The sequence below is a fragment of the Alnus glutinosa genome, chromosome 4 (genome assembly GCF_958979055.1).
Source record: "Alnus glutinosa chromosome 4, dhAlnGlut1.1, whole genome shotgun sequence".
Taxonomy (NCBI): Eukaryota; Viridiplantae; Streptophyta; class Magnoliopsida; order Fagales; family Betulaceae; genus Alnus; species Alnus glutinosa.
In genome coordinates, this window is record NC_084889.1 from 31,545,508 (window position 1) to 31,558,254 (window position 12,747).

A 12,747-nucleotide genomic window follows, 5' to 3' on the forward strand; every position below is an offset into this window, starting at 1 on the left:
CATGTATATATGATTTATTATATTTAATAATAAATTGTATATACAATGTACAGTATGGTAATGTAAAACAATATTAAATTACCTAGTGAAATTAAATTAAATTAATTATTATTGGCATTAATTTGTAAATTGATATCAAATCAATTTAATTAATTAGCTAGTTATTCCTTGATAGGAGGAACAATTTCAGTGTATACGAATTTTGAGGGCCTTTGACGTAGCCTACAAATAAAGAGCCTATGCACTCTATCAGTACAGTATTAAGTAGACATAGGTCAGAACAGGGGCGGAGGGAGGGGGTCGAGAGGGGTCAAATGCCTCCCTCACCTCTCAAAAACTCCCCTTACTCGTAGTAGAATTTCATCCTATGCTCTAGTTGCCCACCCTCAGAAACTCTTCAGGTGGCAAACTTTTCCAAGAATACCTCTAGTCTACTCAAGCAGCCGTGATTTTCTTTTTCTGTAGCTGTAACTTTTAGTGTTTCTGTAATATGAAGGTTGAGGAAGAGACAAGGTTGAAGACGAAGGTAGATTTCTTTTTGTTTTTCCAAAACGCATCGTTTAACTAAGTTGTCAAACGTCATTGGTTGCTTTGATTTTCTTTTTCTAAACCAAAGCACTCTTCTTAAGGAAATGATTGTGCGTCCTGATCTTGTTCCTTGTAGCTACTTATCTACTTAAATTGATAGAAAATAATGAATTTAATTATTTAATTAATACTTTAACAAAAAGTAACTAAATTACAACTCCTTTATTTGAAGTTGAATTTAAAGATGATGCAACATGATCCTTCATTAGAAATTTAGAAAAAAACAGAAAAAAAAACTTGAAAAAAACTATAAGGTTTATTATTACATGATATTGCACATTTAACTTCCACAAATATTGTATTACATTACATGATTGAGTTGCAAGCTGTTTGTCTTACATCAACAATTTTAGAATTTTCTACATTTATTTGCTAAGTTTTCTCAACATTTATTTGGTATATATTGGATAGACCAATCTCTTTCAAGCTAATTTGAGCTCTTGAAGTTCAATATGCAATCCTTTGCTTATGCATTCAGGTAATCATGCACACAAAACTCGCCTTTGATATTCACCAAGAGCCCATATCGGAAAAATGTTTCGATATGATGAGTAGTTTAGTGCACAGTTTCGCATAAATACTCCAGTGATTTCCTGTTGCCAATAACCATCAATTACACTATGCTTGAAAAAATAAATTAATAGTTAAAAACTTATTTTGATAAAAAGAGCAAGCAAAAAGAATAAAGCCAAACTCAGAGACACTTAAATGGATAAAGTTTTCCTCCGAATTGGATTAGAAGAATAAAGCCCAACTAAGTGAGAATCATGTGCTCTAAGGCAGATGTCAATTTAATAAATTATACCGAAGGAAAACTTTGTCAAATTATCTAAACGTGTTGAATTCTAAATAGACATGAATTACCTGTTGAGGGAAGTCGCCATCCTCCATTTGTGAATTGATCAATACTCTTACTCCACGATGAATTGGTGTTGGGTTTATCTCGGCCTAAAGTTGTAAAAACATTAAGAATTAGCATATACGTATGTTTGTGCTTCACAAAATTTGACACAGTTGAATACTTAAGCTTCAGACTTTCCTGATTTTATTTGTGTAAATCTTAATTTTTCTGTCCATATATATGCATGAAGAGTTCTTTAGTGATAATACTTCTTTCTATAACGCATTGCATTCTTTGGTTCTCTACATCAATGCTATGTTATAGTGTAGTGCAAATAGTTGAATACTTGAAGAAAAAATGATGCACTGACCTGCCCAGCATCAATGAGGGATAACAAGGCCCATGCGGTTTGTACCAAATTTGCACGGTTGCCTTCTATATTCATCCATTCCTGTTTCGCAAAGAAACAATTAAACTTGAGTTCTTTCTTTTTTATTTTTCATGTGGTTTGGTAGTATACATTCAAATTGAAACGAAGTGTTCCATACCTTGTTTTGGCTTGATAGGTAACTTTCTCCCCATCCGCCATTAGGTAGCTCTTTTGATAGCAAAAATTCACAAGCTTTGCGAATTGCAAGACAATTTTTGTAGTTTCTTCCACATGCTGCCAGTGCCCCTACAGCAAACCATGTACCATAGGTGTAGCAAATCCCCCAATGACCATACCTGTAAAAATGATATTTTCTACTTCAATAACGCTATCATATGTAAAATTATTAATTAAATGATTAAATTCATGATTTCCAATAAATTTAAGTTTCTAGGACAACAAGTGATTCAACATGGTATCGGGGTAAATGTCTTGAGCTCGAATATTTTCTTCATAATTTACCATCTATTTCAATTAAATATTTTATGTGTTAAGCCTTAAAAAAAAAAAAATGTATATATAAGTAAATTTGATGCACTCTCCTATTGTTATACCCAATGCAGGCTACCATTGTTTTATATGTCTAAACATAATCATTTTTTTTCTTCCAAAAAAAAAATAAAAATCCGTTGCTATATATAAAACAGTATTCTTTGAGAATTAACGTATGAAAAAAAAAACATATTACCATGATCCATCAGGTTCTTGCACGTTTTCAATGTATTGAATTCCCATGGAAATGCTACTGTCTATCTCCGTCCTCCGGTGCCTAGGATAGAACTTCCTAAAGAGTACTAGGCCTTGAACTGCAGATGAAGTGCACTCTACGTACCTATAAGGTGACACGACCTTGTTGTTAGGAGGAAAATATGAGCAATACCGAGGTAAATGTTGTGCGGATCGAAGAGGTCTTACTCTCGCTCAATAAGGGCTTCTTCAAAGAACTCTGAGGAGTTGAACTTCTGCAAAAATAGATACAAAAATTATATTAAGAGTGCTGGGTAAAGAAGACGATTTTTGTCAAAGTATGAGCAGACTTATCAAGTTTTGAGGAGTTACCTCCAACCAACCATATGCTCTTTGAGGCTCCCATGCTGAGAAACCACCATTGCTACTCTGTAGTGCCAAATGAAAGAAAATCAATTATTCATGTGAAGCATTTGGAAAAGCTTAAACATAATAAAGTTGTAGAAGTGAAGTGGCTAATTTAGCTATAGAACAACTTTTCTTAATTACAAACTGAGTCAAAAATAGAATTTGTAAGGTTGAATTCTTACTTGTAGAGAAAGAATGACATTCACGGCATCATAAAGCCGCTCTGTCTCAATTTTTTCCCCAACTAGGTCCTGAGGCATTTGTGAGAACAAGATTGCAACCTGCAAAAGAGAAGGTTTTGCCAAATGTCATATTCTCCTCTTAAGCTAACCTCGAGAATGTGTAGTTTTGGTCATGTATTTCGATAGAGTTGAGGCATTACCTTCAGCCCTTCAGCGGTGCAGTCAGAGACTTGCCAACCATGGTCATGCATCGAGAATGTCCATGCTCCTTTGCTGATGTGGCGGTACATAGCTTTGAAGTCCCCAGAAGGGTTTTCTTGGACCTAGAAAATAATATGACTAAGTTAAAGCATTATCTTTGAAAATAAAAATAAAAAAAATGTAAGGAGTATATGACATATATTTTGACCTGTGAAGCCTTTATGAATTCATGTGCTTTACGAAGTGTTGGCCAATACTCTTCGTTTAGATTACAAGAGAGAATTGCCTGAATAGCAAAACCCGCATCCCACATCTGACAGCCGAAACTCTACATCACATAAACTGGTCATCATTTAGTACATTTCAAAATAAAATACTTGACCTTCAATGGGCCAAGATTTTGCAAGCCTGACTTTTGGGTAAGTGCTTCAAGTATATGTGACTGCATTAACACGCACACATGTTTCTGGATGTGATAATTATGGTTTTTTCTTGTTCCACAAAAGTCCAGTGATCGAAAGAGGCAAGGGGTGATCAAATAACCTGAATTTTTAAGCCGTCTTCAGCAACCCAATAGTTGTCTGGAATCCTGTCTAGATGGAGCTTGTATGCCTCCCCGCTTGGATCTTCAACCCAACATGCAATCAAACATATTACCTGTGATACAACTTACCTTGACAATTCAGCTCATTGATGAGAAATCAAATACTTTGATATGTATTCCCTCATTTTGATTGTATATGCAAGACTACAACACTAGTTATTGACCTTTTCAACGCTTCCAATGCAAAGGTATTTGCTGTTCTCGTCCTCATAATGTACATGACCAATTGCAGCTTTTAGTGCCTTCTCTCTCAACATTGAAAAGGGCCAATATGCCATGAAAGGCTCTGCTACATTGTGAAGAAATCCCCATAACATATCTTGTATGAGGGAATGCGGATAATAGAGATCCTCCTGAATTAGCAACTCGGATGAGTTTTATGTATGCATTAATTCACTAGAAATCTTCATAATTGCTTGTGCAATTAGAATATCTATGGTGATAATGATATTGCCTTATTTGAAAGCATTTTGCAAGAACTTTGTGAAGATTGCAAATAAGGAAGATGTGACAAATAGGTTTCTGATAAAAACGAAATGCAAAAGGATTAAGATTCAACTAACCTTTGCAACTGTATACCGAGCTTTATTCCAGTTAATTTGGTGGTAAGGCTCGTTATATAACTCTTGTCTTAGTGATCGAATCAATCCAGTGATTGGACCAACAAATCTCTTCCCATATAAATAAGACATTGGCATGTAAACCAAGCGACTGTAGCATAACATTTTACCTGCATTTCATGTAATGAACACTTTGAGTATCAGATACATGCACTAAGTCTAACTCTTTGATAAATGTTTTAGTACTACATGCATCTTATGAAATGTGCTTTCTAGCAAAATAATGTGAGTGGAAGAAACCTGGATGAATGGGGAGGATTTTAGGAAGAAGCCAGAACTCTGGGGGCAGTGGATTGCAGCCTGACCACTCATACACTCCTAGTACCTATAAATGAGACGAGACATTTGAGTTTTCTTTTTACATCACAAGTTCACAATATTATGCTAAAGATTATATACAATTGAAGGTAAATATGCTTCCATATTCATTCTGTAAGAGGGACTGTTGCGGAACACAACAATAATAGTTTATTGGGTCCTTTAATTTTATTTAGTTTGTTTATTCGCGTATTAGTTTATGTTTTATTTAATTTATGGAGTTAATTATTTTTTAAGGATTTGGCTTAGATGCTTTAAAAAAAAAAAAAAACACTACAGCACTTATCTTGTAGTAAATTGTTTTAAGGGTTCATATTTAATTTTATTTTCTCTCTCTTTCTCATGGAACACTTAAAATTAAATCTATACCCTTAAAACAATTACAACATAAATGTTGGTAGTTTTTTATACAACACCCTAATCTTAATCCATTTTTGTAATTCAATAAATGGGCATTACGGTTGCCCTAGGATATGTTAGGCAAATCAATAATACCATGTACGTTAGGTAAGTTAATAAATGGGTGTTGCATTAAGGTTTTTAATCGGGATCTATTTAAGCATGCTTTGCACTCTAATGGAGATAGACTATGATATGGAATAAAATTATTGAGAAAGTAGTTTTCTCTAATCCCCCTTTGTATTTCGTCTCTTCGTCAGCTTATTTTTTCTCTCTTCCCCTTGGCTTATTTTTCACTCTGTTTCTCCTCTCTCTAATGACTTTCTTCTAAATCTTGGTTTGTTCTGCATCAGGGACTCTTGTAAATGCTAGAACTTTATATGCATGAATCTAAATGGAGAAGCTCAACTATTGTTGCTGCTACTAGTCTAGAGTTGATAAGAAAGTACGATGGAATATTTGTAAAAATTTAAAGTACAATGTGTGGTATTATTCTTTACATATTTTTTAGATACTTGGATTGATATCAAGGAATTGCAAGGCCTGCAATCCCAAAGGTTCATGATGTTCATTCAAAATGAATGGCTTAGATTAATTAAGCTACATAAGCCTTAAAAAAACATAAAGAAAAATAACTAAAATGGTGGCCGGACCACCCCTTGAGGTGGTCGGCCACCCCCTCAATGACCACCTGCTCAAAGTGTAAAACGTTGGTTGTTGGCCACTTCTCAAGGGGCTGGCCGGCCACCTCAAGGAATGGTTTATCCATACCTTTGTTTTTTTTAATACTTTTATTAGTTTTTAAGGCTTACATGTCTTGATCCAACCCGTTCATGACCAAATTTTTTTGAATTGCAAGGAATTGCAGGAGATTTTGATATGTGACACTTTTTTTGGACATTAGGGACATGTTACTTTAATAATTTTTTTTTTTTTTTTTCTAGCAGATAGATGCATATTATCAAGAAAAATTATCATACCGTGACCCAAAACTTTCCCCATGAAGGAATAGCCGTTAAACTACCATGGTCAAGGATCCATTTGCGGCCTCTAGCCATAGCCCCATCTTCACCATCTTCAGGTCCCTCTCCAAGTATTCTCAAGGCAATGTAGCTCAAAGCTGACCCAAACATTGTGCTGTGACCCTCTATATGGAATCCCCAACCTCCGTCTTCATTCTGCATGTCCAACAAATACACTAGTTTATAAATTAGTCAACTTTTTTAGTTTTCCCTTTATACACAAACTTATATCTAGAAAAATAATAAAAATAATACCTGATGATTATACAAGTATCGAATAATTTCCTTCTGGTGTGCTGGTGAAAAAATAGCATTGAGATCTCTAGTGATGTATAGTGCCATTACCTGCATATCATCATAATATACAAACAAGTTGTTGGGTTGATTTATTTATCCATTCCAATATAGCCAGACATAAATTGCAAAATATATGCATGTGCATAGTGGCGAAGGGGTGGGTGGTGGTTTTGCCCCTGAAATTTTTTGACAATTTTGTTTTCTTAAAGTTTGTTTTCAAGGGCGGAGGGAAGGGGGACGGTGGAGCTCCCGCCCCGGCAAAAGTTCTTTCTTCTTCTTCTACCAAAGTTTCTCCCTTCTTCTTCAGAAGTTCTTTTTCTTTTAAGAATCAGTTTTCCTACCACTTCACGAAAGTAGTGTAGTATGGTGTTGGACTACCCCGTCAACATTGTGTGATAATTGTGGAATAAAAATGTAATTTCTAGTATTACCCCTTTCTCTCTCTATTTCTCTATCTTTCTTTTTTCTTTTTTTCTTTTTTCATATGAACAACTAGCAAAGGACACATATATGAGTTCGCCAAACTATTAAGCTAAAATAATATCAATCCAAAAATTAAAAAAAAAGTACAAAATAATTATTGAAAAATTTGATTGGAAACCATAGCAAATACACACCATATAGCAAATACTATCTATGGGAGTGTTACATGCATAACAAATGACACTTTAATTTCTTAAATCAAATTGATTGTCGTGGTTATTGTGTACTTGCATGGAAGAAATGCATTAACTTTTCTTCTTTATTTTAATTTTTTTTCCTTTATTCTGATAAGAACAACATTTACAATTTTTTATAATGTTTTCTTCATACTTCAGAATTTCACTCGGCGTCAACAAGTTTCAGAAGAGTTTTGTTACCCTAAATATTGTTTGTTTCTTTTATTGAGGCATTTATTTTGATTTTTTTATATTAATAATTATTAAAATATGCAAATAATTTGATTAAAATATGTCATTTCTATTTTGATTTGCATTTATCACATCTTTTATATATAATAAAAACATAGTATATAAAGAGAGAGAGAGAGAAAAAAAAAATCTTATTATTACATTTTACTATCTTAATTCTTGGCTCCGCCACCGCATGTGCTTGTTTGAGGTTATTTTAGAAAAAAAAAATATTTGGCTATTTATTTTTTTATTTATTTATTTTTTTCGTAAGGAATATTAATATATTATCTTATTCCTTCAACCCAATTTATTAAACTAACAAGTTTAGCTATAATACATGTACTATAAAAAGAAGAATGCTAGAGTTCCTTCTAGTGTTCGTCTGGTGTCCATCTGGAAGGACATAAATGTAATAAAAAAAATTATATCTATGTCCTTCTAGATGACATAGATGCAATGTTTAATTTTCTTATTACATTTTTGTCTTTCCAGATGGATACCAGAAGAACACTAGAAGAAGTTCTAACATTCCTCCTATAAAAAAGGCATGTGAGAATCAAGAAGTGTAACAGTTAATGTAGGCATTTTTATATCTCAGTGAAAGAAAAATAAAATAAAGAATAAACATGCATTTGTATACAATGGTGAGAAAAATACATACAAAGGGTTGAAGGAAAAACAAGGGGCCAGCAGATTCAGCAGGCCAGTGGCCATCATGAGCTTGAATGGAGGAGTAAAAGCTTAATGCTCTTCTCAGTGTAGTAATCATTGTTTCCTCTGTTATCACCTCTGTTTCTTTTACTTTCACTGGTGGTGGAATTGGTGGACATGGGTTCTCCTTCCTAAGCTGTGAGTTTTCCATATCAAAGACCGAAATATGTCCAAGTGAAAAATAAGTCTAGTCCTCACAATTAAAATTTTCTAGATTCTAACACAACCATATGATCATAAAAGGAACAAACTGGCCTAATATCTAAATGTTGACATAAAAACATGAGTGCTGGCCAGGGTACGTACTACAATTTTATTATAAGTTCCTTAAAAATTGAGGTAATAGTTTACGTGAAATTTATTATGTTAGTCACTATAATTAAATTTACTTATTAAATTTGACTTGGCAATTTAATTAATTAGTAGTTGACGTGAAAAACGTCATACCATGATTAATATCTAAATGTCGACATAAAAACATGAGTGCTGCCAAAAATACTACAATTTTATTACAAGTTCTTTAAAATCTGACGTAACAGTTCATGAAACATTTATTATGATGAAAACAAAAATGGAAACTAATTCCGAGCCCAACTCAATCCTTTACCCCAATTAAGTGCTAGTTGGGCATAAGCTTAACTGGCCGGTGTCGTTGGTGCTACCTCTAAATATATTTGAATTTTTTTGAATTTTTTTTTTCTTTCATTAATACGCTATGACATGTATCTCTAGCTTATTTCTTAGAAAGTCATTCTTTGTTAATCAAAGTACATACTGGTATTAGATAGTTGCTGTTCCAGAATTACTTTCTGGAAAACCATGCAGAAGAAAACCTTAGATTTTTTTATTTTTTATTTTTTAAAAGTACACATATGGCATATCTTCTCAAACTACCGCTCAATTGTCAAGTCCCTTCCAAACAATCAATTGTGTCAATGTCACCTCTCAAACTATCAAAACATGTCAATGTCTCCCTAAGATCAACAAAAAGACAAAAATGTCCTTATAAATTTGAAAAAAAAAAAAATTAAAACTAAAAAAAAAAAAAAAAAAAAAAAAAAACTTTATAAAAAACAAATAAAAAATTAAGGAAAAAATGAAATAAAGAATATATATTTTTTTAAAAAAAAAACTGAAAATTATATATATATATATATATATATATATATATATATATATATATATATATAAAACCGTTTTATTTTATTTTATTTTTTATTTTTTTGTGTATTTTTGTTATTAAGGACATTGACATTTTTTGATAGTTTATGAAGAAAGATTGACACAATTAATAGTTTAAAGAGAAATATTAACAATAAAATAATAATTTGAGTAGTTATGTAGACTTTTTTTCATAAGTTTTTCGTGAAAAGCTGTTGTCAATTTCTAAGGTTTGGACTATGCAACCAGGTGGGGTCCAGCTCATAACTTCTTAGATGGCTCAAATCATTAATAATTTGCTTAGTCTACGACTCTTTGGTCAAAGCTGAAAGATAATTTTCAAAACTGGAGTAGGCCGTGGCCATTGTTTGTCTTTGAATGAAATGCGAAATGAAACGTTTATAATTTTTTTTTTTTTTTTTTTTTTTGTATAATTTTAACAATTTTTTAAATTAATTATTGAATCTATTTTTTTATATGTAATCTTAAAATAAGTTGTTAAAGTTGTATAAGAGTTGTACAGAAGTTGTAACGTATCATATTTCGAAAATATAATAATGCAACAGCTACAAACAAAGTACAGTGTTTTCTCACCTTATCTTATGGTTATGATCCATAAAAATAGACCATAATCATTAATGATATTATGCTAAGGAAAATTTTCTACCACAAAAATGGATCTTAGCTTATATTATATTAATTGACGAAAACTATTGTCAATTTTCTCAACAACCTCTTCTTTGTCTACTTTTCATCGATCTCAATGTGAAAATCATAGTATATGGAATTGACAGAAGATGGGCTCCTAATTAGCAATTGTAGTAATGGAAGGCTCCAAAATTTAATTCAGACCGCCCAGTTAATTTTGACCTTTTATCGTATGATCATTAATTATTTTATCGTCCACAAAATTATAAATCCCCATCAGCTTTGCAAGCAAAGGCCCAATACAAGGTTTCAACGTCTGAAAATTCAAAATTTCAAGGTTTCAATGATAACATATGTTTATCATTGTAGTGTTGTGAGGGGTACAATTTTTACCACAATTTCTTTACAAGTTGGCTAAAAGAGTTCGATTCGAGTTCGAGCTCATGACGAGTTTTTAAAATATTTAAGCTTGGCTCGACCGATTTTGTTATAAGTTATATAGTTTATTTAACATACAAAAAAGAGTGAGCTCATTTAAAAATTAATATTATATTATATAACATATAAACAATATATATTTGTAAGGTATGTTAAATAAACTATGTAACTTTCAAAAAAATAAAAATATATGATGTAATGATAATACTGAGATGGTTCACGAGCTTTAATCAAGTCGAGCCGAGTTTATACGAGTTTGCATCGTTTAATAATCGACTAATTTTGTGTTCACGAGTAGCTCATTTAATAATCAATTCGAGCACGAGTTGAGTTTATTCAAGTCGATCTCGACTAAGCTCACGAGTAACTTAACTCGTTTACACATCTACTGGTAAGGGTCTTTTTTTGGATGGAAGAATGTTGAAATATTAGTTAAATAATTAAATTTATTATTTTTCTATTAAACTAAACTTTTGAGATAACTTACAAAAAGAAAAAGAAAAGGGATAATTATAAAAAAGTTCTTCAAACTAAGAGCCGTTTTTAAAGTAAACTTTTGAATTACCATGTGTACTAATATGCCCTCTCTTAAACTATTAAAGAGTGCAAAAAATGTTGATTTTGTCGAAATATTCTTATAATACCCTTGCCACGTATCATGCTTCTTAGAAAAACTAAAGAAAAAGAAAAGACACACACACACACACACACACACATATATAGGCATGTAAATGTACATACCTGCATCCTCATGAGAAGATCAGCGCTTTGTTTCACCCGAAACCGATTATTCTTGAACTCCTGGCGAGCCTTTTCAACTTGAGCATGTTCTTCAGGAGTGCCGGCATCAGGGTCGAATTCCCAGTGTTGTCGCCCGATGAAATTGTTCCCGCTAACCAGCCCTGGCCCTCCATCTGCGATCTTCAACTTCCACATCCTCTATATATATACACATTCCACAAAATATATATGATAGTTTGATATGATATATACTTGGTGAAATATAATTTTATCCTCAGAAAAGAAATTATATTTGAGTACTATAACATGCTAAAAGATATATATGATTTAGAACATATGGTCTACTAAAGAGAGATGTAGAACACTTTAACAGATGAAAATAAAGAGAGGCTGATGAGTAATAGTTTCTTGAATACCTTGAAAGCTTTTTTAGAGGAATATAAATTCTGATATTGTTCCCTCAGAGTAGCAAGAGGGTGCCACGTCTTGACAAAGAGCACTTCAATGGGATGCAAGATAGTCATATATATATATATATATATAGAGAGAGAGAGAGAGAGAGAGAGAGAGAGAGAGAGAGAGATCTTGTGGTCGCTAGGACGTATTTCGAGCCCCATGCCCTTGTCCTTAATTGTCCTTTCACTTTCTCCTAGCATGTGTAACACATTCTGTACATAGGAACACGCCATCCCTTCCCGTCGGGAGTACTCCGGGAGCTCGGAAAAGGACAAGCGAAAGAAATAAGGAATATATATATATATATATATATATATATATATATATATATATTCATGATGCATCATCGCTCAGTTTGTGCAACTTTGTTTTTTTTTTTTTGTTTTTGAAAAGAAATGTTCCAAGACGACATAAAAATGAGTTTTTTTTTTTAAAAGGTTATTTTGTTAATATTTTTATTTTAAAAAAGAAAAAAATAAAAAAGAGAAGAAAAAAAACTTTAACATATAAAAATATTTTTATCTGTTAATTAATATTTATCTTTCCCACTAAGCTATATATGTCAATCGACTTATTAATTGGCCGGGACGATTGGGGGATGAAAAGCTTGTTTGTGTGTTCATGTTATTATTTCGTTAAAAACACATTTGATAAATAATATGGTGAATCCACATGTTTAGTAAAGGCTATAAAGATCTAGTACTTGGTCTCATCAGATTACTGGTCCCAATTTTTGACTTTGTATATGTGATTGATGGGATGGCTAGTGCATAGTCATCATGAAAAGAACCTTGATTTCGGAAAGAGAATAACTTCTATCAGGTCATGGCAGAAACTAGTAACATTTTGCCTGCGAATTAGACGTTGACACGTAAGCATTGTGCAAGGAAATCAAATAGAATAAAAACACCCTATCTTCTTCAACTCACACACAAACGTTGCCATTCCAGAAATTGAACGGGCGGTGAAGAAAACACACGAACGCTGTCCAGGCCCGAACGCCGCCTCCCACGCCCACGCCGCCCACTCCGTCTCTTTCTCTGTCTGTGTTCTCTCCGTCTCTCTTTGATTAGTTTCCCCACATTCACAATTGGCTCACATA

At 32.7% G+C, this 12,747-nt stretch overlaps 1 protein-coding gene across 2 annotated transcripts; it reads right to left on the reverse strand.

The window, feature by feature from the left end:
• Positions 1–773: 773 nt before the first annotated feature.
• Positions 774–11,728, reverse strand: LOC133866437 (lupeol synthase-like). 2 transcript variants are annotated; one of them, XM_062302966.1, is made up of 19 exons: positions 11,606–11,728; positions 11,190–11,387; positions 8,152–8,337; positions 6,556–6,645; positions 6,259–6,456; positions 4,802–4,886; positions 4,505–4,671; positions 4,106–4,294; positions 3,881–3,994; positions 3,546–3,665; positions 3,337–3,459; positions 3,137–3,235; positions 2,919–2,975; positions 2,775–2,821; positions 2,548–2,691; positions 1,978–2,155; positions 1,800–1,880; positions 1,453–1,536; positions 774–1,181 (listed from the first exon to the last, which is right to left on the reverse strand). In XM_062302966.1, the coding sequence occupies exons 1-19, from the start codon at positions 11,711–11,713 to the stop codon at positions 1,071–1,073; spliced, it is 2,379 nt and encodes a 792-aa protein (XP_062158950.1). In that variant the 5' UTR covers positions 11,714–11,728; the 3' UTR covers positions 774–1,070. The 2 variants fall into 2 exon arrangements, with proteins under 2 accessions (XP_062158950.1, XP_062158951.1); XM_062302967.1 differs by lacking the exon at positions 8,152–8,337.
• Between the last annotated feature and the right edge of the window lie 1,019 nt (positions 11,729–12,747).